This window comes from Pezoporus wallicus, unplaced genomic scaffold, assembly GCF_028554395.1.
Source record: "Pezoporus wallicus isolate ANWC-B61680 ecotype Strahan unplaced genomic scaffold, APGP_CSIRO_Pwel_v1 contig_7162, whole genome shotgun sequence".
Classification (NCBI taxonomy): domain Eukaryota; kingdom Metazoa; phylum Chordata; class Aves; order Psittaciformes; family Psittacidae; genus Pezoporus; species Pezoporus wallicus.
In genome coordinates, this window is record NW_026641997.1 from 1,116,100 (window position 1) to 1,141,590 (window position 25,491).

At 40.3% G+C, this 25,491-nt stretch overlaps 1 protein-coding gene across 5 annotated transcripts in view; it reads left to right on the forward strand.

Annotated features, from left to right (window-relative positions):
* The window catches only part of PTCH1 (patched 1), a 67,523-nt gene that overhangs the window by 40,431 nt on the left and 1,601 nt on the right, over positions 1-25,491 (forward strand). For 3 of the 5 annotated variants that reach the window (XM_057426428.1, XM_057426430.1, XM_057426429.1), the window contains 11 exons: positions 110-228; positions 2,218-2,617; positions 3,116-3,425; positions 8,947-9,089; positions 11,127-11,310; positions 12,783-13,063; positions 14,585-14,722; positions 17,702-17,844; positions 20,774-20,873; positions 22,066-22,320; positions 23,406-23,934. In XM_057426428.1, the coding sequence (XP_057282411.1) occupies positions 110-228; positions 2,218-2,617; positions 3,116-3,425; positions 8,947-9,089; positions 11,127-11,310; positions 12,783-13,063; positions 14,585-14,722; positions 17,702-17,844; positions 20,774-20,873; positions 22,066-22,320; positions 23,406-23,933 (2,601 nt within the window). In that variant the 3' untranslated portion in view covers position 23,934. Of the gene's footprint in view, positions 1-109; positions 229-2,217; positions 2,618-3,115; positions 3,426-8,946; positions 9,090-11,126; positions 11,311-12,782; positions 13,064-14,584; positions 14,723-17,701; positions 17,845-20,561; positions 20,592-20,773; positions 20,874-22,065; positions 22,321-23,405; positions 23,935-25,339; positions 25,464-25,491 lie in introns of those variants that run through there. The other 2 variants (XR_008974553.1, XR_008974554.1) reach the window with 2 other exon arrangements.

Here is a 25,491-nt window from a genome sequence, read left to right on the forward strand (position 1 = left end):
GATAAATGGGTGAACGAATGAGAACTGAAGGAAAGTTTTATGCTTTGTAAAGCTGGTGCCCTACATGAATCTTAGTAACGACATCACTTTTCCTGTGATTGATCTCTAGGCAGCAGTTGTGGTGGTATTCAACTTTGCTATGGTCCTGCTGATTTTTCCTGCTATCCTGAGCATGGACCTTTATCGTCGGGAAGACAGGAGACTGGATATATTCTGCTGTTTTACAAGGTGAGAATCTGTGATAGATTGATACATGACGTGTCCTTTTTGTGGTCAGCTGTTAAGTGCTGCCATTCCCTGTGAGAAGCCGGAGTTCTTTATTGCATCAGGGTTAGAATGTTACTGTTATGATCTAATTGTTAGTGACAGACTTCCATTTGCTACTTTGTTTTTTACCCGATTGAGGGGAAGAGCTACAATGCCTCTCTTCCTTCCGTTACCCCGCCCCTTTCATGCATACACTTCTCGTTTCATTCAGGCACGTGTTTATTTTGTTTGTTGGAGGACAGCTGTTTGAAAGCAGATAAAATATCCACATTTTGGGAATATGTCCAGTGCAGTTTTGGGTAATATTGGAAGACTATAACTCAAGGTACAGGAAAGCCTTACTTACAGTTAATCACTGTGTGTGCTAATTTTTATGCTTTTCAGGGCTTTAAACTTAAATATATAAACATAATACATAAACTGTAAAATGACTTCTGCTTAGCACAGTGTTTCATATGATTATGAGGAACAATCAGTACTGTTACAGGATAGTTCTTGATACAAGTTTCTGTTATGGCTGCAATAGTAGTTTATAATGATAACACTGCCATTCTGAAGAGTCTGTTTATAGACTCACTTGATACATGTCCAGCTCTGAGCATAGAGGTAGAATGAGTCTGCCATCATCAGTGGAGCTACTGCTTAGAAATGAGGCATGTTTTCTACCTTAGTTTTTGCTTTTTTTCTGCAATGAAGAACATCAGCTACATTTCTACACAAGTATCTGAAGGGGGGCTACAGGGTTGCTGGGGAGGGACTCTTCATTAGGGGCTGTAATGATAGGACAAGGGGTAATGGGTTAAAACTTAAACAGGGGAAGTTTAGATTGGATATAAGGAGGAAATTCCTTCCTGTTAGGGTGGTGAGGCACTGGAATGGGTTGCCCAGGGTGGTTGTGAATGCTCCATCCCTGGCAGTGTTCAAGACCAGGTTGGACGAAGCCTTGGGTGACATGGTTTAGTGTGAGGTGTCCCTGCCCATGGCAGGGGGGTTGGAACTTGATGATCTTAAGGTCCTTTCCAACCCTAACTATTCTATGATTCTGTGTTCTCTTACTGTCATAACCAGAATGTGGACGATCCACCTCATGTTATTTTAGTGTTTTACACCCACCTAGGAGCTAACCTAGTTTGACATTTTAATTTTAATGTCAAAGAGAGAAAGCAATTTCCTAAATCTGTTTTTGAGGGAGTGGTTAGAACAGGGTGTTGATCCCAAGCCAAGATTCCTACTTTCTGTTTCTCATTCAATCATCGTTTCAGTGGATGGCCTAATGTGCTTGAATTTTGGAACCCAGATTCTCAGAAGTACAGAGCAATCAGACGTTTCATTTATTCCTCTCTCATCTAAAGTTGCACCAAATGTGTGTCAGAATTCAGGCCTGTTTACGTGTGAAGAATATCAGTTAATGAGAGCTTGCTTTGTTTAGCTAGGCAACATTCTGAATTCCTGTCTCCCAAAAGTCTGACATGTTATCTAGAAGGCCCAAATATTATTTAACAACTACTTTAATAGTTCTAAACAGAAGAACTCAATGTATCATGTGTTTACATTTTGATCTAAATAGCTTAATTTTCAGCATGGGCACACAGATGCAAACTCTTACACTTATTGTGCATTCACGCTGCATGCAACTACCTGAATATTGACCTGAGTAGCCTGTGTAAATAATGGAGCAGTGTGGGTAGATGTCAGTGTCTTCACACAGATGCTGGTTCCTTCTTCCCTGAACACAAAAAGTATGAACATATTCTCAGAGGCCTACAGTTTGAACCGTGTCTGAGAAATGTTTCCTAAAGGTGCAAAATAAAATTGATGTCAAAGTGTTACCTTTCATTAATGCAAACCCTCTAATAGTAGTAGAAGCAGGCTCAGATGGAAGCAGGTTGTCCTGTCGAGTCTAATTAAGTTTGATCTAAATATGAACTATGTTTTTCTCTTCTCTTACAGTCCGTGTGTTACTAGAGTGATTCAGATTGAGCCTCAAGCATATGTGGAAAATGACAATACCTGCTACAGCCCTCCACCCCCATACAGCAGTCACAGTTTTGCACATGAAACTCAAATTACGATGCAGTCCACAGTGCAGTTGCGCACAGAATACGATCCTCATACGCAGGTGTACTACACCACAGCAGAGCCTCGTTCAGAAATATCTGTGCAGCCAGTAACAGTGACGCAAGATAATTTCAGCTGCCAGAGCCCAGAAAGCACAAGCTCGACGAGGGATTTGCTTTCCCAATTCTCAGACTCCAGCATACATTGCCTTGAGCCACCCTGTACGAAGTGGACACTCGCATCTTTTGCAGAAAAGCATTATGCTCCGTTCCTCCTAAAACCAAAAGCTAAGGTAATCTGGGAACTACTTACCTGTTTTTCAAAAATAGACTCTGCCTTGCCCGATAATAAAACTATCCTGGCAATGATTCTAAATACAAGGAATAAATAGAATTCTTTTGGAATAAGAGTTGTTATGAATTTTAAAGCTAATTTCATACTTCTTTAAATGTTTTATCTTGTGAGTGCTGTAGAGAGATATTTTTCAGATATGTTACCAGTAAGGGTTTTGGTGACTTTCAGTAATGTAAGTTTGTAAAACTAAAGCCACTTTTTAACTTTATTATGTATAAATTTCTCATCTGTGGTGCTGAGCCCCTTCAATAAAGCACAAACTAGTTAGGCCTGTAGTATGTATGTGTATGAAAAAAAGAAAAAAAAAGGAGAAATAAAAATTTTTAAAGTAGACTTGATTGGTGTTAATTTTGAACCTGGATTTCTAGTATGCTGTTATGAATTGTTAATTTCTTTAGAAACCTAAAACCAAATGCATGTCCATTTTCTTTTGCAGATTGTGGTTATTTTTCTTTTTCTGGGTTTGCTTGGGCTCAGCCTTTATGGAACTACCCGAGTGAGAGATGGACTAGATCTCACAGACATTGTACCACGGGAAACACGGGAATATGACTTTATTGCCGCACAATTCAAGTACTTTTCATTCTACAACATGTATATTGTGACACAAAAAGCAGACTATCCAAATGTCCAGCACTTACTGTATGAACTTCACAGAAGTTTCAGCAATGTGACATATGTTTTATTGGAAGAAGATAGGCAGCTCCCCAAAATGTGGTTGCACTACTTTCGAGACTGGCTGCAAGGTAAGAGAAAGTTTCATGAACTTTTCTTAATTCTATAGTAGTAACTACTTGTTCGCGCTAGTTCGTAGTGCTCCTGTCTTTGAATTTAATCACATTGTTAAAGACTGTGAGCTAGGTGCCGATGCAAACTTGCGCATTAACTCCCTGGAACAGGTCACTTAAATTCTTTGTGGCTAAGTTTACTGAGGTAAGTTTTTAAGCTTTAAGAGATTATATCCATAAGAGCCCATCTCATGCCATTAATTTCTAAGCAGCTGATGAGTTCTGCTTTATAATTTATGACTAAATATGGCCCACTGTCTTGGGAAAATAAATATTGGCTGTTTTGAGAACAATAAATGAGAAGTCCCTGTCCAGCAATACATTTTGGCACAGGCTTCACTTTCAGCACATGAGTGATCTGTTGGCTGCAGCTGGAACTGCTGGCATGAAGAAAATTCAGTGTAGCTTATATGTTTTATTGGATTTGGATATCACTATACATTCTAGATTTCCAGTCAAATATCCTCACTGTTTCTGTGGTGCTGCTTTTTCTGTACTGAAGTGTAGCAGGGCAGGGGGAAGACAAGAGAAGACATGGCCTTTCAGGTACTATGATGATAATTATATTCAAGTCAGCCTATTAAAGACACTATAATTGCACATGTTGAGACAAATAACTGTTTTGTATTTAAAATAAATAATACTGTTACATCTTAGCAAATTTAACAGCACACATATCCTGCCCAGGAGTACTTTTGTCCTACCTCTGTCTTTTTGTTGGGAGAATCTCCAGGAAGCTTTTGCCAGTAGAAAAATAAACTGTGCTGACCTAGTGAGACTGTAAATTTTAAACTTAACTGTTTAGAAACAATCGGTGCAGCCAGTGATTCATAGAGAACATGTAGGTAACTGCCAGAGTTTGGAGTAGTTTATTCCTTCTCAAAATATATTGGGCAATATTAGGAAAGCAGATGCATCTTAGTGATGCATTTAAATGAAATTATGAACTTTCCCATGTGTTTAATGTACTGATACATCATGCAAAGCTATGAGACCAATCAGCTGTTAGCTTTGGTCTTTGTTTTCTTAATAGTTTTTAAGTATATTGGATCCATTCATTACAGTCTACTTACTGGAAGTTTTATTTAAAATATTTTGCTCACATAAGCATATTGAGCTGTAAGGGAAGGTATTACTGGCAGGAAGAAAATTCAGCATACCTTTGATGTTTTGTTGGACTGGAACTTTACTATACTTTCTAGATTTCTAATCAAGCATATTTCTATGTGCGTTTCCAAATTCTCTTCTACTTCTGTTATTTTATTTCTTTTGTGGGTATTTTTTATTGTTGTTCCAAAACAGTAAGCAAAAACATGTTTGGTGTCCCCCCTTCCACCTCTCACCCACCTCCAAACCTGTGAGGGAGTCAGAAAGTCAAGATCATGTTCAGGATCTTCACATATTAATGCTGAACCTCAGCACAGTCTGCCAACAGTAGAGTTGGGAAGAGGTGCCCTTGGGTCTGCTCCCTTGCTGGCTTCCTAAAGTGAAATGCTGGAGGCTAGCCCACTTGTTGTTGCTCCCAGGGGTGCTCGCGTTCCCACTGCCACTCTCTGAGGTCCACCACATACTTTCCCAAACCTCTTCCACTCTGGATGTCTCCCCATCCTCTTTGTAATCACTTCCTTGTGCTAAGGACCCTGTATGTTGTCCTAGCCCAATGACAAAGGCCTGCACATCTTCTCTATGCTGTGTGTGCACATTTCCCTATTTGCTCTTCTGTTAGGGGTGTTCCTATTCTCTTCTTATTGCCCACGCTTACCTTCCAACCCATATTAGCGTACCTGTCCTTCTCCCTTGTCTTCCAGTAGAGGAGCTATAAGTATTCCTGATAACTTGGATATACTGACAGGGTGCATGGAGCTAAAATGTTATACTGGAATGGTCAGGGAGACTCCAGAAGCAGTGACTTGAAGTGGTTCAAGTGGAGATGCCAGCCCCGTGAGAGAAGGTGCATTGCTTGGCCTGTTGATTGCCCACAGCTTTAGAATTAATCATTATGATTGCTAATTTTTATTTAGGTCCGTGTCCTTACCTCTCCTCCCTCCCTACCTTCCTCAAGAGAGGCACAACAATTAATACAAACAGCCCAAAACAGGACTGTCTTCTCAAAGTGTGGTGCTGCATTCACAAAACTGTGAAGAAGAAGGATATTGAAATGTGTTAATAGAAAGAAGTTACATTTTAAATATTAAATGGAGTGGACTAAACCGTTATGCTAAAAGCTGCCACAGTTGTCATAGTTAGGAAATTATCTCAAGGAGCAGATAGCAATAGACAAAATAATACCTGATCGCTACCAGCTGAGGCTGATGGTGGGGGAGGAAAGGTGAAAACAGAATTTGCAAACAAGGTATAGTTTTAGGCTGGATTCAAAGAGGAGCATCGCCTGTGAGGTGGGAACAGCTCTACTAGTGCATTTTTACATGCTGGAGGAGCAGAATAATCAAAGTAGAGACAACTTTGAGCTTAATGGCTAATTCCTGATGACTTGACTAGAGTGCTAGAGATTAATGGCTCAAGATGGCCTTATGACATGCACACATTTGTCTGGCAGAATGAGGGAAGAGACAGCATGTCAACAAAAGCCTTTTTTTTTATGAAGAAGGTGCCTCTGGTCTTAGTCATACATTTCTTATCATTTACTATTAGTGGTGTGCCTTCCACCTAATGCACTTCCTTTTTTTCAGGTTTCCTTGTATGCTGCTTTCTAATGTCGTATCATGTTAGCATATTTTCTGTTACTGAAAACGCAACAGAAGAAGAATTAACACTAATCATTCATTTAAACTGGAAATGTTAACATTGTTTTTGTAAGTGATTGAATATAATCAGGTAGCTGGAATTCCCTGATGACTTGTAATTAGGCTTGATTTTGCAAAGGGTAATCTTATCTGGTATTTCATGGTGCCAGCTGTTCGTGTGAGTCAGTAGGAATTCCTTCCTCACCCCCATTCCTGCATCCCACATAATTTTGGAGGATTTTGCTTTCTTCTGAAGCATTAAGCAAAGTGACCACTGATACGAAAATATCCCATATAAATGTTTTTAAAATTCCCTAAATTTTTATGACTTCTGTGCAACAGAGGTCAACAAGTTACTTTTGTATTTCTGCAATTTAATTAGTCTCATTTATACATTTAATTCCATTTATAAAAGACTAAATGTATTTTAAAATCATTTATATATACAGTTTATAATGTAAGTACTATTTAGGTTGAAAGCGCAACTCTGCTGTTAATTTCAAAGTGTTATGGGAAATACCAATGACTGAAATTCTGAAATTCTTTAGAAATTACACAGAACTGATTGTGGTTTCTTGGTATTCTTTCCACAGGCTTTCAGTGTCAGCAAGGTCAGTAATTAAATAAAACAGAGCATAAAGTGGTTAAGCCACTGAGGAATTAAGATATAACAGGGAGCAGGGTTTGAGTGATGACCAAACTTGCAAGGGCAGGGGAGGGAGGAAGATGCGAGAGAGCTGAGTTTTCACCTGCTGCAGTAATCTTAAATGTACATGCCCCTTTTTGACCTACCCTGCAACCACAGATTTGTAACGTCACATGCCAATGGATATATTTGTTACTGTGTGTCTGTGGAGCACTCTGGGGTTGGATGTTAGTCTGAAAGTTCTGCTACCCCGTACTGTCTGTCATACCAATTTGTGTGCTCTTTCTGCTGAAAGGAGCCATTTTTACTGTAAATCAAGCTGTTCTTTGGTGGTCTCCTTCCCCACGTGCTTTTTGACAGCCTTCTCTTAACCTCTCAGACCTCTTTCACATGACTGGTATGATAGCACAAATGCTCTCATCTGGCCATTTCCTGAGAGACCGACACGGAGCTGAAGTTGGCACAGGAAGGATGGACTGGTATTTTTGCATGTTCTAAGCAATGCTTACCCTGTCCGAGGGCACCAGCAAACTGTTTTTTTTTTAAAGGGAGCCTCGAAGTCATTTGGTGGTGCCAGAAAACCTGACAGCAAATTGTCCTGCTCCTGGGCAGGTGCTGGAGGGCCACGTGCAGAGGTGGAGTAGGCTCCTTTCACTGCTTGGTTCTCAGCCTGTTGGCTTTATGTGTGGGTACGATTTGGCCAGACAGCATGGGAGGCAGTTTTCTAAGGGAGAGGGGATCAATTTGTACATGGGAGTGGGAACCGTGGCCTGGAGGCAGTGTCGGCCGAGTGCATTTTCTCTTTCAGCGCTGTTATCTCTGTGCAGCTGTGGCTAACCTGCGCGATCTGTAATGACAGTTTTCATTACAGCTCCGCAGCCCAGCTGTGAGGTGGGTCGGAGATTTCCTCCACCGACATTCCCCGGCCTTTTTCTTCCCTTCCCTGGACATGCGGTTTGTCATCTGCTTGCACAGAACCTCCTTGTACTGGACTGTGGCTTCCTGTACTAAATCTGATCCAAATTTGTGCTGTGAGGTATTCCCTCCCCCTTGAAGGGTGGCAAGGAGGAATATAACAGTTGAGAGTGAATAGGTGTTGGCTGTGATCTTTACATGTGCTGGCAGCAGATCCCACGACTTGTATTAGCTGCACAAGTTGAACAGATGGAACAAATTGACAAAATCGTGTTCACTCACGCTGTGCTTGAGGAGCAGCTGAGTTGCTGTTTGAAGTTGAAAGTTGGAGTGTGGTTTTTTTTTTCCCCTTGTAGTGGAATTTCTGGTTATATTGTAGAAGCTATTGCCTCAGTGCTCTGCAGTAGCCCAAGCCAGTTAATGAGAGCGGTGTGTGTCCTCCTCTGTGATTCAGTGCACTCAGCCAGGGGTTTAGTGAGGCAGAGGGGAGTATGGAGTGTTTCCCCTTTAGATAACAGACTAAATGCTTCCCCTGGTTTAAAGTCCATGGTAGGTGGTGAAATTGGATCAGGGCTGAATTCAGCCCCTCTCTGTTCTGGCAGGTTAGGGCAAGACTTCAGTTGTGTTTTGAGGAGGGTATATATGAAAGAGGACATAAATGCAAACGTGCTTACAGAGTTTTGAGTGTGATGGTTCTGGAATTGTTCACGCGGGGAACTGCTTTTTATTCTAGACAAGCTTAGGTCTTCTGCATATAATTCTCCAACCAGAACACTAAGTTGCTGTCAGAGGCTCTGAGAAGGACACAGGACCAGATCCCATCCAAGATCTCCTCTTTGCCTTAACTGTAAGTTGTTTTACATCAGTGGACATAGCATCTGCAGCTTGCTAGCTCAGCCTTGCTGACCTATACAGCATAGGAAGACTTGAGGCTTGTCCCTTGCACTTTCCTGCTTCCCCTGCCTTTCTTTGCACAAAATAGTGGACACGTAACTCATACTTTATCTTCCCACACACTGTCAGTGAATGTGGAGCACCAAATTTAGGAGGCAGCAGGTCGATAATTTACTTCCTGATTCAGCTATGAAAAAGAGTCATCCTACTGAAATTTATTTCTAAGAGTGGTTGCTTACCTGCTTGTTCTGTCTTCTGCTTGCCTCCCTTAACTCTTCAGGACTTCAGGATGCATTTGACAGCGATTGGGAAAGTGGGAAGATCACTTACAACAATTACAAAAATGGATCTGATGATGCTGTTTTGGCTTACAAACTCCTGGTACAAACAGGCAACAGAGCAAAGCCCATTGACATCAGCCAGGTATTGTATCAGACTCCATAATGGTTTGTACAGGAAAACACAAGTCAGCAGGAGTAGGTAAATATGCAAAGTGCATGTTGTAGTTGCTTTATTCATTTTGGTGATTTAAATGCGTGAGTTACACCTTACTGCATGGCCTCACTGACTCTGCTGAAGCCACTTGTTAGCTGCAATCTGGTCTGTGTTGTGAAGTGTTCAGAATCAGTGCTGGGAATGCCTGCCATTGATTATTAGTGATCGGTGTGTGTTTGGAGCTGCTCCTGTGTCAGACACACTCAGTTTCCACTGAAATTGTGACAAATATTTTGCTGCATCCGTAGGTAGACTTGAGTCTGGTCCTGTGCCAGACACAGCCAACATAAGCCTTGTTGCTCTAAGTGGCATTGTTCCTGATCTGAATCAGATTGCTTTATAGGGTTGACCTCTGCTCAGCTTTGTGCTGGGATTTTGAATCCAGCATTTGCAACTATTTGGTTAGTTCCTACTGAGTTACGCAAAACATAACATTTAAAAAAAGTTGACAGTGGATGCGGACTGAAATTTTTACACGCTGTACTTATACAATCATCACTAGATACAGCTATACTGCTGTAGAACTTAGAATGGCAGTTGTTTCAGCTGCCTAAGTAAAGTATGTTTGAGGTTATCACAGCTTATGACTGAATTTGCTATAGCTGTTGGTAAGTGGGATTATATTAGGTTTGACTTCTTACAGTAAAACTATGTTTCAAACCTTTAAGATGAAATCCTGCAGTAACCTAGCTTCTCCTCTTCTAGAGTCCTTACTGACTGTGCCTTCAGGCAGAAAAATAGTCTTTCGAATGAGCTTCTTGGCAGATCTGCTTATTGTCCTTCTTTTTTTCCTGGCATTAAAGGTGACAGATTTACAGAGTACATTGTTCAAAGTTGCTATGGTGTGTAAAACACACTGTTGTATAGCAACATGCAATATGCTGTCAGGTCTGAATGAAGCTTCAGCTATGAATTAAGCAAGGAAAGGGAGCTGAAGAGAAAACCTTCATTGAGATTTTGTTTAGCAGAGTATACCAGGTACGCTGTGGAACAAATGTGATTGGACTGCAGCTGCTGATATAATTTCCTGTGCCTGGGAGGGAGAAAAGTGTGGTGCACCCACAGGGGCTGAGCGCTGTGCTGTGCAGTTCCAGAGACAGCTTGAAGACATACAGTTGTTGCATATCCTGTGGACTAATTGAATCCAGATCCTTGGAATCCAGCTTTTTTTTTTTCTTTTTTTTTCAGCTGCTGTCACTGTTGTTTTTCATTTCATTAAAAAGACCTGAAACTGGAGCCAAGCCAGTATTTTAAATAAACAAAACAGAAAACCCCAGTAATACTTTTCACCCACAGAGCCCTTTGTCAGAGCTCTAGCTGTGCAGGATTTGGCTGCAGAACCCTAGAAGCGTACCACTGCTGTTTACCCCACAGATGCATTTGCCCACAGTGACCCAAATAACACAGGGCACTAGTCTGCTTTCTTGATGCTGGGCATTTTCTGAATACATAGGTCATAGGAGGCAAGTGTTAGAAAAATTTATACAGATGTTGTTTTATTTTTATAGCTCTCCTCCATTTACTGGGTGGCATTTCCTTCAGTGTTAACAACAGAGGTTAACTGCACACAGACGTGTATAGGGACTCTTGCCAGGTTTTCTTTCCCTGTCTTTAAATGTGTTTCTCAAAGTTGGTTGTTTTTCACTCTTGGCTGCAGGCTTTCAGAATTTGGATTCAATTGGCTATCCTGGAACTATCTGCTGATTTAGTGGTTATTGTAAATATTATATGAGTACTAATTTATAAATAACCACTTTCTACTGTCACTGTTGTACTTTTGTTTTTCTTTTTCCATTGTCAAACAATAGTTTACAGATAAGTCACTTCGAGTGAATCTCCATACTCTTTTGCTCTTCCCCTCTGATATGTGTGTTGCATCTCCAGGCCATTTGTTGAAAGCTTTATGGCAAGAGCCCTGAAAGCAAAACTCATTCTGAAAGGCTTCTAATATTTTCCATTTTGCAGTTGGCTAAACAGCGTCTGGTGGATGCAGATGGAATCATTAACCCAAATGCTTTCTACATCTACCTGACAGCCTGGGTTAGCAATGACCCTGTGGCTTATGCTGCCTCGCAAGCCAACATCCGGCCTCACCGCCCAGAGTGGGTCCATGACAAAGCAGACTATATGCCAGAAACAAGACTGAGAAGTAAGTAGCGTTTCATCTTAATGTCTTACTGTTCATTATATAAACTGCAAGGAGTCCCCCCACTCCTTCCTTCAAGAGCCAGTATCTCTGTAGTGGTCTGATGCTGCACCAGGGCTCAGAAGAAATATATTGTGTTACTCTGTAGCCTTAGGAGACCTATGCACCATTGCAGATACAGCACCATTGCAGGGTTTTGTCATGTTGAAAAATAAGGTTTATAACAGTTTAAAGCCCTAAAAATTTATAGTAAGCATTTCTTTTTAGTGTCACCTGAGAGTTCTGTCTGTGAAACAAACTTGGAGATTGCAAGAAGTTCCTGTCTTGTGTCATTCTGAAATTTTGTCACTGAGATTACATCATGTTTACCCTCAATTATTAATGCCTAAGGGATTTTTACCAAGTTAGCTCATGTGCAGAGTTACCAACACTGATGTGGTACCAGAGCTACTTAGGTAGGGGACTAGTCCCATTCTGTGCCAGTTTTCATTGCTATGCTTCACCTATCAATTTACTGGGAGGATTGCTAGTTGGACACCAATGGTGAAGGGGAGAGGACTGGTACATATAGGGGAGGACTGGTACACTTGGAAATGTGATTGGGTAGCTGTGATTCACAAACCCTAGAGCTTTGTGGCAGACCGCCAAGTCTTGTCTTAATGAAAATTTATAGTTGAGATTATAATAGGGCAAATAATGTTTAGCAAGTCAGCTGAATGACCCTGCAGGGTCTGGAACACACAACGGCAGTAACAAAATGCTTGTTGTGGAAGATTTTTCTTCTCCTTGTCATACAATAGACTTAGCACTATGCTCAAATAGAAGTATGGAGAGTGTTGGTTGGTCAAATTATTAAAGGATAAAAAGTTACATGTTTCTTCAGTAAACCATTACTTTAATATTAGTTTTTTTCCCCAGTCATTTGCATCAGTAACAGCACATGGGTTTCTGAATCTGACTTTCAAAATATTCACTGGAAATCTTAAAAACCAACCAGCCTGTGCGAGCATAGTTTTTCTCTAGTTTTGTGTCAGTGAACCTCAGTTTATCCCAGGGAAATTACCTTCAGTTGAAAGGAATTACATAAAGGAAGAGTTCTTGGATAAAAGTGTTTAAGATTATGTGATCATCTTATTTATATTGCAGCTAGGGATTTTCGGCCAGGTATTCAGTAAAAACCACTATAGCACTGATGAGAATTAAATACATGTATTGAAATATATCTGTTAAATTATACAGAATTGTTTGGGGTAGACTGTGTTCATCCAATTGCACTGCATGATAAAATCTAGTAATCTTGTGTACTGCTTCAGTGTTTATCGATGATTTTTTTAAATATCACTTGTTCCAAAGAAGTAAAGTTTAAATTCAACACCTTTAAGCATTTTGCTGCAGAGAACAAAGTGTTTTGTTAATCCTGTTCTCTGGGTACCTTCTTCCCAAGCACACATTTTAACACTGCTATCCTTCTCTAGTTCCAGCAGCCGAGCCCATAGAATATGCTCAGTTTCCTTTCTACCTCAACGGATTGCGTGAAACTTCTGACTTTGTGGAGGCTATTGAGAAAGTGAGAGCTATCTGTAATAACTACACCAGTCTGGGGATCGCCAGCTACCCAAATGGTTACCCGTTTCTGTTTTGGGAGCAGTACATTGGGCTTCGTCACTGGCTGCTCTTATCAATTAGTGTGGTTTTGGCTTGCACATTTCTGGTGTGTGCCCTCTTCCTCCTAAACCCCTGGACAGCTGGGATCATTGTAAGTTTATTATAAGGGTCTTTGTTGAAGTCAAATTCCTTTCAGCATAGCTCTTGCTGTAGTCGGGAAGGTTTTGTTTATGTCTGGGCCTCTGGTGGAGTATGTATATTGCATCATTCATTATATATTTATTCAACTTAAGGGGGTAGGGTTCATGCTAAAGGTATAAACCTTAATAACCTTAATCCTTTGGCCACCTTTTTTTCCAGCTTTAAAGGTTTCTTGGAAAAGTACATAAACTTTTGCCTTTGCTCAGGTACATGCAAAGTAAAGACGCAGAGGGAAATTTATTAAATATTTAAAGTTATTCTTAATTATTTATTCCCTCTCCCTTTTTATCAGACATAGTTATTTTTCAAGGCAGTTGCTTGAGACTATCTTGCCCGTAAATTTTCCCAGTTATTTCTGAATGCAGTCTTTCTGGAAAATCTGAAATGGTTAGGTTGTACAGTGTGCGCTGTGGAAAGAGTGTGACTGAGCTATCCAGGAGAAAGAGCCATAAAATTATAAACTGCAGAGAATACTCCTCCATGCTTTCTGCTAGGAACCATAAGCCTCTCAGTAAACATTTAAGTTAAGTTGAATGATGATGTTCCTATGTTTAAATTCCATAAACTATCGTATGGTTTATAAAATGCCAGAAGTAGAAAAGCGTAAAACAGTTACTAGTTTTTGTAATGTATGTTTATATGACAGGTATGTTAAAAGGTAAATGTTTAGTCTAGAATATTTTTCATAGCAGTTAATCAAGCAATTTATGTTATTACTCTTGATTCATTAGCTTATAAAATCATTTATTGTAGTGCATACTTTTTCCCTTGGAAAAGGCGTTTATTTTCAAAGTCCACCATTGCTTTTATGTCTATCTTTTTTTCCCTGCTTGCCTTTAACAACTTTTAACGTTGATTCTACAGATTTCCTCCCCTCCCTTTTCCCTTTTCCTCATTTTTTTTACAAGGTAGGTGAAAGAAAAATAAAAGCTTTCCCTTAGATTTAACTGTTCACTTTGTCTGTGTCAATCCCTCGAAGTATCTTAAAAGCTCAGAGCTCGTCTGTAACCTGAGACTCATCAGCTGATTATGGCATTCACTTTCTTCTGGGCTTTAAACCTACTTAGAAGTCATCCTCACTTATGTTTGCAGTTGTGCAAAAGAAATTCCAATACAGATAGTTGAGAGTTACTTTTTCTGGAAGAATTGTCCAAGAAACAAGGTGAAAAATAGAAAAATGTATGTTTCTGTGATAAGGAAAAATAAATTGTTTTTCAAATCACAGCTAAATTGTAATCAATACAAAATTGATGCTTGGTCTGATAACTGCTTCTTAGGAGTATAATTTAGACTAGTAATTCTGCAAGTCATTGCCAGTGAGCACAATGATACAAGGAAAAGCAGATGGTCTTTGGGAATATAGCGTGGCTTTGAAGAGTATGTTTTGAAGTCACCATATTGTTCTGAAATATCTTTCTCTTAATTTGCCTGGAGTATAAGAAGTTACTAACAGCTGTTTGAAATCATCTAGGTGGTGGTGCTGGCTCTTATGACTGTGGAGCTGTTTGGCATGATGGGTCTAATTGGAATAAAGCTGAGTGCAGTTCCTGTGGTTATCCTGATTGCTTCTGTTGGCATTGGTGTGGAATTCACTGTTCACGTTGCATTGGTATGTAAGATCAGGAAGCGTTTTCAAAATATTTTGAAATAAAATGGTGGCAATGTTAGGATCACAAATCCTTACTTAGTCTCCTAAATCTGCAGGAAATTGGTCACAAGGTGTTTTGTGTGCCATTCACTTTGTCTTTACAGAGGTAGTTGCTGAGTCAGTGTCAGTCAGTATCAGTGATACCTAGTTGTCCGAATGATGCAAATATGTAGACAAAGCAAAGGTCTTAATGCACCTTACTGCAGACTCTCCTGGTCCTTGTATGCAGCCTCCCTGTGCACTGCTATGTGACTGTTTGTTCCCTCTTGCATGTAGATTCTGTATCTTGTGGAAGAGAAGATTTTCAAAGTCACATATAGTGTCATTTGATCTCACTGGACCACTAAAATTTGAATGTATTTGGATTCATTTTCCCCTTGAAAAATCTGCACTTTCTTCTCAGAACTATCAACTATTAAGAGGGCACAAACATGCAGTCTGTAGGAAAAAAAGTTTCCCAATGTGATGAGGAGGAGCAGAGAGGAGAAAAAAGTATGTTTTATATGCAGACTTTCAACATTTTCAAGGTTAAGAATCCAAATAGAGTGTGCACTTACTCACCCAGTTTACTCAACCTAATGTGCAAAAATGTGTAAAGATTACAGTGCTTGCAGGGGGGCAGATTTGGGTGTTCAAAATATGCAAACTCATCTTGCTTTATTTGGTGACAAAGAATAAAGGGCTAATTTTGTGTGTTCGCATTTGACAATGCCAGTGCTGATCTTTCCACCATTTTGCACACTTAGCGTAAGTAATTTTCCTATAAAGCTATTCTAACTGGTGTTTCAGAATAGTTTTAAGAATATCATTGTCTTCATGGACTTGAATTTTACCGTGTTTAAAAGTAGTAAAGAATGAGTGGTCTGTATAATTTCAGGGATGAGGTGCTTGTAGTCTGCTATAGTCTGTAGTATGTTAGTACTATAACAATCCAACAAGAAGTGAAGGGAGGGGGCTGGAAAGCAGTGGTGACATTGGATGGGAATGCAGCAGGCCTTTTAGACTCAAAAGGAGGACTTGTAGACTGCTAAGAGGATCTGGTGGCAAAGGGAGGAGAACTAACAGGGATCTTAGCACACTGGAGATGGCCAGATCTTGGGAACTTGTAGATGATGTACAAAGTTGGGGCATATAAAGTGACAGGATGTAAAGAATAATTTTAATAAAAATTGTAGGGGAAGTAGGGTAAGGTTAAAGAGGAGCAACTGGATCACTGCAGTGGTGACATCTTTTTTTCCCCCTCCTGCTATGGGTAGTTAGGCTTTTGGAGGTAAACTTGTTTGCTAGGACCTGAAATAGTTTGGGAAGTGTCAGAAACTAGTAATGTGCAAAAGGAAGAAATAAATGACAGTTTCTTAGAACTAAAGATTTAAAACAGGAAAACTGGAATAAAAAAAGGATAAAACAGTTGTTTCCGAATGGAAAGAAACTAAGCTAATTTACAGGACTTTATGTGTATATATATATATATTTAAAAAGTCATCTATGGCTGAAGATAAAATGCCCAGCAAACTGAAAATTCCATTTTCTGAAAATTGCCATTTTTTCACATTGACTCTGGAGTCAAAAATTTTCAAACACAGCCTTTAAATATGTCTAGTAGACCTCAGATGATAGCAGCAGTACTGACCTTCACTGCACTTCCTGCATATAAGCAAACTAGTGTTGCATAAACAAAAAATGCAATGCTGGAACTGTTGATAAAAAGCTTCCTTGAACTTGTTTGAGAGTCATTTATGATCCACTTGTGGCTCAGTTCTCCATCGTTGCTTGTGAACTGTAACCTCATCTTTTTAATTCTGCAAATAAATTCTGACTCCATAGTACACTCTTGTATTATGCATTCTCTAATTACATACATATACATATGTTTATATAAATAGTATGTTTGTGAATCAGATCCCATAGTTCACATTCATGTGAGTCGTCTTACTGACAGCTGCCTTTACCCTGAATGGAATTTTTTATCTATTTATGTATACGGGAATGTACAATATCCTGGTGATTTTTCACAGACCACTTTTAGTCCAATACATGGTTTGGCTACCTACGGAAGTGAGGATTGGAAATCTCACTCCACCTGTACCCATTTTTCGGTCTGCTTGTCTCACCAGGTAAATTTTAATGTGTTGGCTGATTTTCCCCCATATTTGTCAGGGAAGTGAAAATAAGCTGCTAGGGAAGAGAGACTTAAATTCTTAGACCAAGAGGAAGATAGCTGCTGGAGCCTGTGTCTTAACAGGCAGTAGAGAATTGCCAAAGAGAAACCCCTTAAAAATCACAGGAAAAAGGTAAACCAGGTTCTTGTCTTCTTAAACCACTAAGTCATACACAGAGAAGACAAATTCCTATGGAACAACAGCCTTTGACTGTTCTAGATAACAGCTTGTTCCCTGAGGAGTTGAAGAGAGGACTTTTCACTTAGTCATATTGTTGCTCAGGTGCTACCATGTTCAGCACTGTTCGTAAGGCATTTTTATATGTGTAGTTCTGCTAGCTTTGAAGTAGTAGGAGTTGCAAAAACATTTATTTTCAGTGAAATAGAAGTGTTAAAGTCATGGAAGCCCTGGCCCCATGGGAGTGAAAGAAGTAGCCCTGTAATTACGACACCTGAAGTGCTTTCACCATGAAATGAATTCTTGCAGGTGGAAATAAGAAAAACCTGGTAACAAAAGCCTGCTGATGCAAGCAGGCATTGTTTCCAAAATTATTACTATGGTCTGACTCTGTAAACAGTAGTTACTCTGGTTGTGTGATTTCAGCAGCAGCAGCTATATGGTATGACTGCAGAACCAGGCCTTCTCTTGAAGGTTAGCTGGCTATAGTTTAATAAACTCTGGTTTGAAGTAATTAACTGCTGAAAAAGTGTGCATGCTATGAGAAGAGCTATAGGAAGCTTGTGTGCATCTGTCTAATGAAGTGGATTTAATTGTTTTTCAGGCATTTTTAACTGCCATAGGAGACAGGAACCGCAGGGCTGTCCTTGCATTGGAACACATGTTTGCACCAGTGCTGGATGGGGCTGTGTCCACTCTGCTTGGAGTGTTAATGCTCGCAGGATCAGAGTTTGATTTCATTGTCAGGTAAAGCATTTGTGTGTGTCTTGACTTTCTTTTGAAATAAAAATAAGTATGCTTTTAATTTTTGGTCACTTCAGCGTATCTGTCATTTTATTACTATGCATGGTGTGTCAAGCATGCTTACATCATAGTCCTGCTTTCCCTCTGTTTTTATTAACTCCTTGTTACATGGTAGACGCGGTAGTGTTTCCATTGCTGGTATTAAAACCTGTTCCAGGAAAATCTGACACGCAGCATGAAAGAACACAGAAATGGCCCTCTTTAGCAACGTTTGCTAATTCTGGGTTTGAGTTAGTTCAAGGTGTCTAGTATTGTCCAGTATTAACTGGCTTTGACCTTTAGCCTTTAGGTCTTCCAGATTTCTTGTATGCAGAACAGTTTGTGTGCAAAGGACATATGAACATACAAACATACTGCAACTGTGCTGCAAGTGACTCACTGTGGGCCTTCTTCTATCATTGTGTGAGGTTTACAGTGATGTAGAACAGGGAGGGGTAAAAAAAAAAGCCCTGTTTGGGAGCTGGGGAACCATAAGTATGAGCACAGAGCTTCATATTAAAATTTCGTGAAGCAAGGCCTGAAGGCCCTTCTGTTTAGAACTACAGGCAGACTGTTTCTTATGAATTTAATTAAGAATGTGAACTCGTCGAGTATGAGTGGAAAGCAAGTTTTTCATTCAGGGGAATTTGAGAATTGCAATGAAACAGATCCTATTCTATTCCAAACAACCTGTGGAGCTCTGCAAATGGCTAATCTTAAAAGTAACACAGGTTCTTTGTGGCAAACTACTACATGAAAAAAAAATCCAGTCTCTAAAATGGAACTGAGGTAGAACTGGCAAAGTAAAAATGCTCTGAAAGGTGACTTAACTGCTTAGGTAGACATAAACTGGATAGATGACTAGATTTCACTGACATCTATTTGACAACAAGGACAACAAAATGTCAGAGGCAGGAACTGAGAGGACGGCTGCTAAATCTCATCAAGGTTTTTTGTTTATGTATAAAAGAGATTTGAAGAAAGCAAGCAGTTTGCAGTTAGACCTCATGAAACCTATGTATTACTACTGTGCAGATATTGCATGTCCTGAAATAGAATTTGTGTTTTTCCCCAAGTCAGTATTTTTAACTTTATTGGTACTGAAGAAACAAGGAGAATTATTCTTTTAGGACCTGATCTTGTAATGTTTGGAACACTTTGACATTTAGGTTACTTACAGATTTAACCTAAATTTACAAGGGTACATTGTTGTGTTAATTTCCTACTTAACCTACCAGATTTTGGCAAGCGTATTTTCTATCATAGCAAATGGAAGATTGTAGCAGCCCTTCACACCAAATTTGGATTTGGTGTTCTCTCAGTTTATAAAATGAGCCTTTCAATTTTTCAACTTAATGTCATTTTACTTTTTTTGGCCATCAGTTTCTCATTTTCTAACACAATTTGACTTTAGTTTGCCTTGTTTAAAAAATAAACTATGGGAGCCTGATCATTGTTATAGTGGGCGAAGAAGATCCCAAACTTCCGGAAAGTGATAGATTAGTCCAACAACGTGGAAGATTAAGTAAATTAACAGACATTGTATACACCAAGTGGTCAGAGCTATAATCCTCCTGTTTATCCTAGAGCTAGATGGATGAGATGCAAATGTTTTTAATGCCTGTTGTTGATATCTGTCCCAGTATAAAGTTCTCTTGGTTTATGTTAGTAGAGTAGATTGGCTTGTTGATTTTTGCTAATGCAGATCAGAATGTTTACAATAGCAGGATATTTGTAGTTTTACAGGAGTCTGATACATTTGATCAGATGTAGAAATGGTGAGGCAGTAAAGTTTGTTGCCAGCTAGACAGTGCAATCAGCAGACCCATTAGTAGCAAACTTGCCCTCTGTCCCTCTCCTTTGCCTTCTCCTCCCGAAATTAACCAAGACTGAGTCCTCAAAATCATTAGTTACAACACAGCCTTAAGTTTAGTCTGAGCCCCAGCTGTGCCGAATACCAACTAGCAAGGCTTTCCTTTTACTGACAGGTTTACCTTGGTATTCATGAAGGATCCGAGACCTTAGCCCTCAGTGGTGGGAAAGGACAACCACTTGTGCACTTTCCTCTTCTTCCATAGTACTTCACCCTTTATGTTTGAATTGGCTGACGCAAAACAAGAGTATTCAGAGATGCTAAATTGTTCAACAAAAGATTAGCCTGCAATGCAGCTCTGCCATTGTGGAGTGCTCCTGCTCAGTACAATGCTGAAGCTTACTATAGAATGGGCAGCATTTTCTTTGCAGAAAGTGGGTTCCTGTGTTGTAAAAGGGTTGCAATTTGATAAAACTGAAACTCACAGAATTCTAGGCGGAAAGTTGTGATTAATGAACAGCAAGGGAAACCCTTACCTGATACACTGGAGATTTAATTAGAGATTCTGCTGTAAGATGCAGAAGCATTTCACAGTGGATTAGCTGCTGGGAGAAGAGGGCTTCTTTTCCTTCTAGGCTAAATTGTTTGAATTCTACACCCTTCACTTCATTTGTTTGCTTCTGCTGGGTTTTCACTAATGGGGGCCCCTTTGCATTGTATTTGTGCTTTCAATCCATTCAGCTATTCCCTGCACATTCCATATTTTTGTGTTTGTGTAACACATTCATAAATAACATTACATGCTTCCAGATTCTGGGAAATTAACAAATGTAATTTTTTTCTTTCCTTTACCAACTAACACTTTGAGTTGTGGAATGTAGCTTCTCTAATTCAAAAGGTAAAAAAAATCTATCTTTCTATATAGAAAGTGATATAATTATTTTGTGCAATGTTAGTAACAATTAGATTTAATTTAGTATATGTATTGTTTTAAAATATGTAGGAATAATTTTTAATCCCTTATTTCTAACAATATCTGTGGCTATTCTCTCCCCCCAAAACCCTTAAACCCTACTTCAGGTATTTCTTTGCTGTTTTGGCAATCTTAACCATTCTGGGAGTTCTTAATGGATTGGTGCTGCTTCCTGTTCTTCTTTCGTTCTTTGGACCATACCCTGAGGTCAGTAAAATTAATGGCAAACAGAAGAAATAATGTTATGTTTGCACCCCTGCCCTCCCTGATCAAACTCCCCTCCCCCCCCCCCCCCCCTTCCCCCATAGAAACGCTTTATTTTTAAATTATCTTGGATTTTTTTTTTTTTTTTTGTTAATTTGCTTGTTTGGTTTTAGTTTGCAAGTTTCTTGCTCTAGTTGTTGTGGAGTTTTTGTAATCTTTATCAAAAGTGCTGTTTGTTATGTAGTTGATACTCCTCTGTTTTTAAATAAGTATTGCTTTAGAGGCTGCAATCAGCAAACTTGATACAAGTGTACGATTATTTATGCTTTTAAAAGCATAATGTGATATGCAGACTAGTTTGTAAAATAGGGATTTTTTCCCAGGATTTTGCAAAAGACAGTTCTTTTTGTACACACACCACCTTTCCTACTTCACTGCCTCTGCTGCTTTCCTCAAAATGTTTAACTGAGCAGACCACCAGGAAGGCATGTGTGGACCAACATAGAGCAGTGGTGGTCTGCAGACCACACCTTGACAGCCATGACTGGTCTGCCAGAAGGTCCCTCCTGTCCTGTCGCCCCTCCTTGTGGTATGCTTTTGGCTCAAGCAACATTCTTCATGGGTGGAAGCCTTCACTTAGATGTTGATGACTTTACAGTATAAAGCCCAAGTCCAGCCAAAAATCATTCATAGATATCAAATTTGTATTTGGTTGTTGACTGTTCATTACTTGCTCTACACAATTCTATGTCTACTTTACAATTACTGCCTTACATAGGGCAGTCTTTATCACGTTGTGTCTATATGTGTATGTGCGTGTACAAGAGTAAAACATATGTATGTACAGCACTAGTAATATTTTAGAAGTATTTATTGGTTTAGTATTAGTAAAACATGCTGTACATACACATTTGAGGTGATTTTATGAAATCACTGTTAACGCATGCTGAAGTGAGAGGGAAGTCCGCTTACTACTTTTGTAAATGCAAGTGGATGAACGCGCACACATTACATGAACTTCCTGAGACAATGGTACTCGGAAGAATGGGTTATCGGGATAAACGTCCATCAGAAAACTGGTGCTAAGGTTCTCAGCGCATGAGAGGGTGAATTTGGAGAACATCATTTGTGTCAAGTACTAGTGATTAAAAGGCTAATGCTAACTGAATGTTACTGAATGCACTGTCATTATCAGGTTTCTCCAACCAGTGGACAAACCAGGTTGCCTACACCGTCTCCTGAGCTGGCCCCCAGCATCGTGAGGTTTGCACTGCCACCCACGCACACACACAATGGGTCAGATTCCTCTGATTCAGAGTACAGCTCTCAAACCACAGTGTCCGGCATCAGTGAAGAGCTTCATCAGTATGAGGCCGCGCAAGGCCCTGGGGCACCAGTCCACCAAGTAATAGTGGAAGCCACTGAGAATCCTGTCTTTGCAAGATCCAGTGTAAGCATATTGACTGGCAGGAGGGCAAGGAGAGTGTTTTGGGGTTATTTACACTATTTATTTTTGTGGGAAGGTCTTTCATATTTCTGCTGATTATGCTTTGTGGCTTTGTGCCAAAAGTTGTAAGCAGGGAGTGAAGGGTCCCCTTCTTTAGGATCAAGTTGGGAGTAAAGTGATGGTATGAAAGCAGAGGTCTTTGGCATGTGTAATTGCTGTTGCATCATATTGGCACCAGCCACAAGAGAGAGCTCTCAGTCTGTTTGGTTACTATTTTCAGAGAGAGAACAGGAGGGATTAAAAGATCCAGACCTCTTGCACACAACTCCTTGTGGATTCCCATCTCATATACCTCTCCTCTGCCAGCACATTTTGGGGAAAAAGATTGATAGAGCCAGAAGAAAACAGTTTCAGGGTTGTACCAAACCACGAGCCTGTTGCATCTTGCTGCTGGGTTGCCATAATTGCATTTTCAAAGGAAAGTGAAAAAGCTCTGTCTCCTACCCCTGCTGATGCTGCATGCTGAGCTGCAATGCGGATCTGTTTTTGTTCAGCAGAGGCCTAGAAATAGGTACAAGCACAGCCACATTTGAAGTTGGTCACGGTTTATTGACTGATGTGGCCGCTGCGCTTCACGCTTTTTATGGAAATCAGAAAACAGATTCCTACAGTCTATACAAACTACCCTACTAACATCCTGTGTGTGTACCCTCCATGGAATAGAGCCTTTTCCAAATGCCTGCAATTCTTCTTGTTGAATGAGTTAAGATCAAGTGCTTGTCACTGATCCCTTTGAAAAGATGGACTAGTATGTAGGAAGCTTACACTAATGTTTTCAGCTGTCATCCTGTGTTTTTCTGAAGGTATGCTTTCCAGGTTTTAATAACTTCAGACAAACACTATCTGGAAAATCAACAGTTATCAAACTCTAGAACATTTCCTTTGTAGAATTTGATCCAGGTCAGCTTTATCGTAATTGTTAGAGCCAGGACAGCATTATTACAATTGTTCCCAGCGTAAAACACAAGCGAGTGTGGTATTTGTTTGCCTTGCTGTGCCAAAGGCATAACAGTGCATTGCTCTTTCAGGTGGTTCAGCCAGAGGCACAGCATCAGTCGAGCCCCAGATCACAGTTGAATCCAGAGCCTGGCACACAGCAGACATGGCGTCAGGGCAGACAAGCTAAACGGGAAGCGAGGGAAGGGCAGCGACCACCTCCTTACCGCCCTCGCAGGGACGCGTTTGAAATCTCTACTGAAGGGCATTCAGGACCCAGCAACAGGGATCGCTTGGGCCACAAGACTCGTTCTCATAACATAAGAAGTCCAGCGTTCAGCACCCTGGGCACCACAGGACCAGCATACTGCCAGCCTATCACTACTGTGACTGCCTCAGCTTCAGTGACTGTTGCTGTCCACCCTGCGGTGCACAGCCACAGCTCTCGGGGAGGGAGCTTTCCGTCCTACGAGGGATACCATGAAGCTGACCATGGGCCATTTGAGGACCCCCATGTGCCTTTTAATGTGCGGTGTGAAAGAAGAAATTCTAAAGTAGAAGTTATAGAACTGCAAGATGTCGAATGTGAGGAAAGGACGCCCAGCAACAGCTCACAGTAAGGTAGGTACGTCTCCTGTAGCTGCAAGCTCTGCCTGTGCTGGGCAATGGTGTGATCAAAAGAAAGGCGAAAGATAAAATTCTCTGAGCTACCTGTTCCTCAGGTAGGCTTACTTACTGGTTGCTGATCATCTTAAATCTGCTATTAAACTGTGAATATAGTACATTTTGCACTAGAAATCAGGTTGGGTAATATAGTACTTGCCAACACTGAGCAATTGTAGTGGGTTCAGACATTAACTGCTTCCAAGAGCCTTGCAAAGTGGGTAGGTACATCATGCGGTCCCAGCTTACTGGGTGAGGAGAATGAAGCAGAGATCATGAGCAACATTCCTAAAGCTGTGCAACTACATTTACTGTTGATAGGTCCTGTCTTCTCATCCTGAATCAAGCACGTTCTGAAACATTACACAGAATGACGTTGCCTAGGAGAGTGTAACATTGCCAGCTGCTTCGAGGGTTGTCCTCTTGAATAAAACTCTGTGAAAGAATTTGAAGTCTGAGCACTGAGTCCCTATGGGAGATGGGCTAAGTGAGAGGTGGGAAGGCCCCACCATGCCTCGTGCACTGCTGTGTGCGAGGCGACATTCGGAGACCCTGGGGGAGTCCTTGGGTTCCGTTGGGTCAGTTGCAGTGCCTGTGGCAGATTTGCATAGGGCAGAGCCAACCTAGCATGGTGTTTAAGATGTTCCTGTGAAACAACAGATACCCCCATGAACTTGTGAGACGTGATACATAAATCATAGCCTGTCTTTAGGCCGGCAACAGCAGATTACAGTGCTGTTTAGAACAGACAGGATACTCCAGCAGATGTTTGGGGAAGAATAAAGCTGTTCATGTTCTTGAAAATCTTCTACTAATTTTATAGCGAATACTTTGAAGGGGAGAAGCTAATTGAGCTTTTACACTGACAGGTTTCTGGGGCTTGTGCCTAAAACCATTTCTCACCAATTTAACCCCATTTTTCTCTTCTGGGATAAAGTGTTACAATAGTTACTTGGCTCTGGACCCCTGTTTTCTCTGTTTTTCAGAGCTTTTCAGTGACAGACACTAGTTTGACCAGACGAAACCATTTTATTTGGGTTATTGAACTATTTTGCATGTATGCGTGCACAGACGCACAGACGGGGAGTTTTGATGGAAAATTTTTGATGACTTAATCAAAACATCACCCTCTGATTTATGAAACTTCTCTCCAAACATCCCAAAGTGCAAATAGACATGAATGCCTTTAGCCTTGCAGTCTAGAAATGTGGCAAGTAACAGTATCCACAGAATAAGAAAATACTTGGGCTAAGCTTTTTCAAGCTGAACTGCATGGTGGTGTGAGATTCTTAAGTGTGCACCGTACTCAATATAGCATATTCCTTCTTGAAGCATTCATTGGTTTTGACTGAGTTTGTTGCAGGTATCTGGAGCTGGGAACTCAGAAATTAAAGCATCTGCATTTTTTTTAATTGGCCCAAGTATTTCGTTACTGGGAAATTCATGACTAATATGAAAGCAGAGCCCATGTTTCCTAACCGCTAACTGTAACCACAAGAATCAGGAAATGAATTT